Raw genomic sequence first — 8,008 nt, 5'->3', positions numbered from 1 at the left:
GGAAATGTTGAAAACCCAAGTATGTTTGCCAACTCGAGTTGATGTTTGTGTGTGCCACTTATTTTTATTTATTTATTAAATTTGTATACTGCCCTTCATCCAAAGCTCAATCTTAGAGTTGCCATATTTTAAAAAGCGAAAGAGGACGCTATGACGACTCTCATTTTAAATACCCCCACTATATGTAGGCTATAGAAGCTGTGCATATTGCTGAGGGGGGCAGGAGAGGAGAAGAGGAAAGCAAGTCTTCAACCATCAGCTATGTCTATGTCTCATCTAGAAAGTATAGCCAGAGAAATTTTGGCAAATTTAAAAAATCCACCCGGACAGAAAATTTACCCCTGAAAAAGAGGACATGTCCTGGAAAAAGAAGACACATGGCAACCCTAAAGGACATAGAATGTTAATCATCCCAAGGCCAGAATAAAGAGAATGGTTTTTGCCTGGAGCCTAAAGATATGTAATGAAGGCACTAGGCGAGCCTCCCTGGGGAGAGCATTGCACAAACGGGGAGTCACCACAGAAAAGGCCCTTTCTTTCTTTCTTTCTTTCTTTCTTTCTTTCTTTCCTTCCTTCTTTAAAAAAAGTTTATAAGATTTTATTAATACATTACAATAAAAAACTAATCTAAATGAAAACAAAAACAGAAAAAAGAAAAGAAAGAAAAGCACACAAAACTCCTCTTTCACAGGTAAATCCTAACTTGACCAACACAGAGAAAGGTGAACCCTCCCAGCTCTCACGTGGGAACTTCCCTTCCTTCTCCCAACCTCCCACCCTGGGAGATCTTCCCTTCCATGCCAACAACAATCCCAATTAGATCACACAAACCTGAAGTCTAACCACCTCAGGCTTAAGAAGGAGTCCTAGGACAGGCCCACTATTTTCATAGGAACCCCTTTCTCCCGATTACTCTCTTTACAGCATCTTTCACTTCTTTGTTCTTTACACTGTAGATCAAGGGATTCAACATTGGAATCACAACTGTGTAGAACATGGAGACCATCTTGTCCTGATCTTCTGAGAAGCTGTTGCTGGGCTGTACCACATAGATAAAGAAGAGGGTCCCGAAAAAGATGGAAACGGTGGTGAGGTGGGAGAAGCAGGTAGAGAAAGTCTTACGCCGGCCCTCTGCAGAGCGGATCCTCAGGATGGCAGCAAGGATGTAGATGTAGGAGATGATGACAAGAGAACTGCTGAGAGTGCCCAGTGTGCAGGACATGGCAAAGAGCACTAACTTGTTGATATGTGTGTCTGAGCAGGAGAGTGATATCACTGCAGGGATGTCACAGAAGAAGTGATTGATCTTGAACTGACAGAAGGTTAACTGGAAAGTTAAGGCTGTGTGTGTAATGCCATTTAGCAGCCCCACACAATAGGGGCCAGCCAGCAGTTGGAGACAAACTTTCCTAGACATGATGACCTTATACAACAGTGGGTTAGAAATGGCCACATACCGATCATAGGCCATTGAAGCCAAGAGGTAACATTCGACACCCAAAAAGAAGCCAAAGAACCACATCTGTGCTGCACACCCGGGCAAGGAAATCATTTTGCTCCCTGCAACAAAATCCATCAACATCTTAGGGGTGACAACTGAAGAATAGCAGAGGTCCACAAAGGACAAGTTGCTGAGAAAGAAGTACATGGGAGTGTGAAGCCGGGAGTCAGTCCTGATTAAGAGGATCATCCCAAGATTTCCCACGAGGGTGATGAGGTAGACCGCTAGGAAGAATATGAAGAGGAGGATATGCAGCTCTGGAGAGCCAGCAAAGCCCAGAAAGATAAATTCATGCACCATGGTGTGGTTTACATTGGCCATTCACAATGTCTCTGTGTAGAAAAGTAGAAGCTAAGTTCCACTATAGTGCAGGGAATGTAGATGAAATACAGGCTGTGAATGCAATAGGTTGTGAGGAGGGGATTTGCCACAGCTCATGCTCTGCATAAAGAAAGTCCCTGATTCAGTTCCTGGAGTCTCAGTGAAAAAGAGAATCAGGCTGCAAATGACATGGAAGGTGTCTCTGTGCTGGTGGAACACAGAGAGCTGCTGATGGTCAGAACAGACAAAATAAAGAAATACTAGTTTTCTATTTCAGCTGTTGCATATTTAGGAAGCTATTTTAAGAAAAAAAGATGATTTCTGAAAATATGCACGATACCTATAAGGATACCTATAATGTTCTCTGCTTTCCTTTTCACAAGATTCTTGTTCTGCCTAATGCACTTTCTACCTTTTAAAGAAGTCAATGGCTAGGAAAATGTTGCAAGTAATGAAAAGCAGCGGCACTGATGGAACGAGAAGGATTTTTTAAAAAAATCCTATTTGAGGTGTGGGGAGGGAGAAAAATGTGTCCAGACAACCCACATTGTGCAGTTTGAAGCAAAAACCAACTATCCCCACAAGCCTTCCCTATGAGTCGTTAACTTTCTTATCTCTTTTACTTAAAACACTTCCCATACACTTCCCATAATTGTCCTGGCCTCCTTAGGAATGTGGCACTGAAATTTTTTGGCAACTTCTTTTGCTGATTCAATCTTACATCAGTGGTAACATTGAAATGGTGGTAGTAATTTAACTTGTAGCAATTGCTGAGTTGCTTTGGTCTGAGAACCTGTGCTCACTGGAGAGAAAGTCCCATTTGAACTTAATGGGACTTACTTTGGGAAGTCTTGTATAGGATCTCAATGCACATCTTCCAGATGAGGTTTTCTTGGTCTCTCCAGGGTTGTTTACAAAGGCAAGGATCTTTATATCCTTCTGAGTTCTTCGGTCTGGGGCTTTGAGGACCCATTTCTACTGTCAGGTGGTAAAGCTGCAATTATTTTTTGTTCCATTGGGTATGAACATTAATTGCACTGAAAAATGTTTTCCTACAAAGATGCATTGGCCATAGTAAAGCCTGTCTTTTTCATCTGCTATCCTTGTAAAACAAGAATATTACTTTGAATGCCATCACCATTCTGAATTCAGAATAAATGTAGCCTTGTAGAATCTGAAGCTGTTTAACACTTGCACTTGACATTATTTATTTCATTTATATCCCACTTTTTCTCCAAGATGCTCAAGGTGGCATCAGTATCCTGAATTCAGAAAGCACAGCTCGAAGTGGTTTTCTGCTTGTCCCATGAGTCTTGAGTGGCTTTGCCTTCGTCCCAGCGCTTTCCTCTGGAAAGCCTGCTCTTTAGCACTAAATCGGAACCAGCAGCAACCTGTGGAGAACTCAATTGTCATTTGTTCCATTTCAGTGCTAAACCATGGGTTTTCCTGGGGGAAAGTGGTGAGGCAAACAGAAAGGCAAACAGAGCCCTTAATTTTGCCCTTGTAAAACTAAGCAGGGAGGAACATGGGGACAAAAGTAGAATTAATTGGTTTCGCCTGTCATTGGCTCTGGCTGCACCTACTGTTAACCTCTTTGCCTTCTGCCCTACCAGATCCAATGGGCACCAGCCCCTGAGGTGGAGGGAATAGCAAGCAAGACATTCTTGTGGGGTGTAATGCTGCAATGAATTGTTTTGCTGTAGTAGCACAAATGGTAATGTTTTCTGGAAGCGGATAACAAGGTGTTTGGAGTGATAACGTTCATACATCATTGATGCAAAACATTGACTTCCTTTTCAGCATTTGATAGATAATCCAGAACAGCCTTTACTGGGTCATGAGTATTATGGTGACTTTGCGAGCACTTGTTTATTCTTATTTTTGGGAAGGGTGAAAGCAGAAGGACAGAGAGCAATATAGGCTCATAATCTTGCTCCAAGCCAACTTCCAGCATTTCTTCAAGTATTCTCAAAACCATTTTAGATATTCTTTCCCAGCATGTACTTGTATCTTCAGCCTCTGAGATTTTCCTGCTAGAAACCTCACCAATCCCATATGTCTAGCTAGCCATGATGACCTTCTGCCAACTGTTCCCTTAACTAATTTTAATTTTTACATTAACCATGTAAATTAATTACATTTAATTTTTTCCTTTTCTTAGCCGCTCATTGCAAACTCTGCCCTTTTATCCATATAGATAGATATAGATATACATAAAATCAATTTACAGACAAGAAATAAAAACACAGACATGACACAGTTATATATATATATATTTAATAAACTTTTTTTAAAAAAATTCTTTTCTTTACAAATGCCAAAGTGTAAAACAACAAGCATCCACCCCCCACCCCGAAATACCTTCTACCATGCAAACACATATTTATTACATACCAGGTTTCCCCTTTAAGGTCTTAAGGCTTAACTACACATCTCACACATGCATAGGCTGGAAACAAAAGCTGCTGCTGCTTATGCTTAACGTTTCCCTTCCCAAAGCTTATAGGTGTTAGCCTGACCCCTAAGACCCTTTTCCTCTTGCAGTGTTCCAAATGTATATTTGGAAGCCAAACATACATTTGAAATGTTTGTGAAGAAAAGAGGTTCAGTGCAAAACTCGATGGTTGATTTTCCTTAACAAATCACCATCAATGGGTGGAAGGCAAACAGGATCATCATCAAGGTGAGAGGTTTGTAGGGGGCTTTAAGTCTCTGCCCCATCATAGTCCCAATGAGAATCTACCCACACTTGCTATTTCTTCTTTCCCCTGCTCCAACCTTGTGTTATCATGGAAATCATGGGACAAATGTCATGTCAAGCTTGGTGCTTAAGGAGAATTTAAAGCAGAGGAGCTGCGGACAGGGAAAGGGCCAGGGAGATTGGTCGCTGCTGGTCCAAATTTTTGCCCAAGGGAAAAGCATCCATAGATTTTTTTGCTATACACACATATATTTAGTGTGCAGTACCCTGCTTAATGCTAGTGCAGAGTTTGAAATTTAATTCAATGAAGATCATTGAATTTAATTCAATGAACCAGATCATATTGATCTGAATATATTTCTCTGCTTCTTAGACCAGTATCCCCTCTGCTTCTATTGCAATATTTATTTATTTGCTGTGAAATTCCTTTCTTGAACTGTTAGCCATTTAGATATTAGCTGTTTCAACATATAACAGTGCACTTATGTACATGTCTACTCTGAAGTAAGACTTCTCAAGCCCAGACGAGAGTGCACAGAATTACCACCTCATTGAGCAGTCCTCAGGTGGTGGTGATAAGATGGTAGAAGAATCTTCACTTCGCTCCTTCCAGGGCAGAAGGTGTATGGGAGCTGCTTTCCTGCCCTTTTCTTTCCCTATGATATATATATTTTTAAATTCCTTCCCACAAACATAAATGGGAAAGAAAACCACTATTCTACCTACAGGACTCAGAGTTTCATGCTGTTTGGGGGCCTTTTCAACAGTCTTCGCCAACACACTTCCTTTCATGAATTCCCCAAACACAAAGGAATGGAAATAGCAACTTTTTATGCTAAAAAATGAATAACTGCATATCAGGAGAAATGTTTCATTCTAAGCACCCTTTTGACTGCGTCTTTCACATCTTTGTTTCTTAGGCTGTAGATCAAGGGGTTTAACATGGGGATTAGCACAGTGTAGAACATGGAGACTGTCTTGTCTTCATCTTCTGAGGAGCCAGAGCTGGGCCGGACATAGATGAAGAAGAGGCTCCCAAAGAAAAGAGAGACAGCGGTGAAGTGGGAAAAGCAGGTAGAGAAAGCCTTGTGCCTCCCTTCACTGGAGCGGATCCTCAAGGTGGCTGCAAGGATGTAGATGTAGGAGATGATGACAATAAAGCCACTGACTGTTCCAAACATGAAGGAGAGACCAAAAAGAACCATCAAGTTGAAACTTGTGTCAGAGCAGGAGAGCGATATGACTGCAGGGATGTCACAGAAGAAATGGTTGATTGTGGACTTGCAGAAAGTTAACTGGAAAGTTAAGCTGGTATGTGTTGTAGCATTTAGTAGCCCTGCAAGATATGGTCCAACCATCAGCTGGGCACAAATTTTCTTCGACATAATGACTGTATAGAGAAGAGGCTTGGAAATAGCTACATACCGATCATAAGCCATGGCTGCCAAGATGAAACACTCAGTGGCCACAAAGAGACAAAACATAGCCATCTGTGCTGCACATCCTGGCAAGGAAATGCTTTTGCTTTTCACGACAAAATCCATCAACATCTTAGGGGTGACGACGGAAGAATAGCAGAGGTCCACGAAGGACAGCTGGCTGAGGAAGAAGTACATGGGGGTGTGAAGTCGAGAATCAATCCTGATTAATAGGATCATCCCAAGATTCCCCACAATGGTGATGAGGTAGACTACAAGGAAGAATAGGAAAAGCAAGATTTTCAGCTCTGGTGAGTCAGTGAAGCCCAAAAGTATGAACTCATATATGGTGCTGTGATTTTCCCTTGACATGCTTTTTAGTTCTGCAGAGAATGTAGAGAAGAAAACACAAGCGATTTCTGTAAAACTCAAGTTTGGATCACAGAAAACTCTGAATCCTTGTATCCTGCTGGCTATCATGCCTCCTATGGTTATACCTGTGCTGACCCAAGACATTTTGTTGCCTGAGGCAAACTAGAAAATGCACTGCCAGTCATTGAACTAGGACTAGGACACTGAACACTAAGCAGATGATAACTACCACCCTCTTAGACATACCCTCTTAAGCTATTTTTAAAATGCATTTGTTTAGTTTTGTTGAGTGTTGAGCATACATTGAGCAGAAGGTTTGAGTCAGTGACTTCCAAAGTCTGTGCCAACCCTAAAATGATTTGATTTTAGGCTTCCGGTTTCGCTCTGTCTTAGTGATGATTGAGGGTAATTATCCTTGTAAATTTTCCACAGGGATGGGTGTTGGGTGGGCTTCACTCACAGTTTGTCTCGGTACTTGGCTCTTGTTCCGGCATGGAATGTGGGAGTCAGGGTGTCACTGAGTACAAAAGCACTTTGCCTGCCAAAAACCCTCCAACGTCACCATTAAGAAACAGAGGTTCTCCTGTTAATTAGAGCTTAATTGGACTAAAGTACAGACATGTGCTGGAAGAGATGATATCACAAACTGTGGAACAAACTAACTGCAAGGACTTTAAGATTTGAACTTGAGATAAGACTTCATTCAGTGCAAAAGACGGGGGGGGGGAGCCTACGGTCTCTTCATTTAAAGTTTTCTTCTCTACATTTATGATTCGGCAACCCTCCTCTGAATATTAGTTCAAATTATATTTGTAGAAGCAAGGATGGAAGAAATTGGAATTTAAATATGGAATATAACTTCAAACTGAACTGTGTGTGTAAAAAAAGGAAAAAGGGAGGGAAGCTCTATTTTGCAAAAGGTTTACTATGGAAACTGAGAGCTGACTCTTCCCCATCCTTTATTATTTACAATGTGAACTGAATAACACATAGAGAACTTGGAATTTAATTTAATTGAAAGGATAATTGCTCACATATCTTCAGTTGGAAGGAAGGATGAAAGGGGTGTGAACTGCCAAGGAACTGATAGGGCTCTTTATTGAGTCATCTGCAGTTCGACAGACCACTCTTGTTCCCAAGCTGAGACGAAAAACAGGTAATATTTATTTGGACAGAGTGACTTTTGTAGCTGTTGTTAAAGCTGAAAAACAACAGAGCATGGGATGGAGAAATTTCTGGAACAGCAATAGGATATCAGTTCTGCCCAAGGCATGGCAGGCAGGAAGAAACACCATGGACAGAATAATAGCCACACACAGGAAGAACAAGCATATAGTTTGAGTTCCTCACTTTTAGTTTTATAAATCCTTTAATGTGTCAGCACAAATAATTAAATGCAGATTTCCAAAAAATAGCAAGGAGAGACAAGAAGGCCTTCTTAAATGAGCAATGCAAAGAAATAGAAGAAAACAATAGAATGGGAAAAACCAGAGATCTGTTCAAGAAAACTGGAGATATGAAAGGAACATTTCGTACAAAGATTACCATAATAAAGGACAAAAGTGGTAAGGACCTAACAGAAGCAGAGGACATCAAGAAGAGGTGGCAAGAATACACAGAGGAATTATACCAGAAAGATATGGATGTCTCGTACACCCCAGGTAGTGTGGTTGCTGACCTTGAGCCAGACATCCT

At 41.1% G+C, this 8,008-nt stretch overlaps 1 protein-coding gene across 1 annotated transcript; it reads right to left on the bottom strand.

Moving 5' to 3' along the window:
* Positions 1-886: 886 nt before the first annotated feature.
* Positions 887-6,462, bottom strand: LOC310749587 (uncharacterized protein; the record flags this gene model as incomplete). The annotated part of the gene is made up of 2 exons (XM_083586813.1): positions 5,390-6,462; positions 887-1,822 (listed from the first exon to the last, which is right to left on the bottom strand). Exons 1-2 carry the CDS (start codon positions 6,455-6,457, stop codon positions 887-889), a joined length of 2,004 nt encoding a protein of 667 aa, XP_083442939.1. The 5' UTR covers positions 6,458-6,462.
* Between the last annotated feature and the right edge of the window lie 1,546 nt (positions 6,463-8,008).

This window comes from Podarcis filfolensis, assembly GCF_964270895.1.
Source record: "Podarcis filfolensis genome assembly, chromosome: 1".
NCBI lineage: Eukaryota > Metazoa > Chordata > Lepidosauria > Squamata > Lacertidae > Podarcis > Podarcis filfolensis.
Note: the sequence above shows the minus strand (reverse complement) of the source record. Positions and strands in the feature narration are given on the sequence as shown.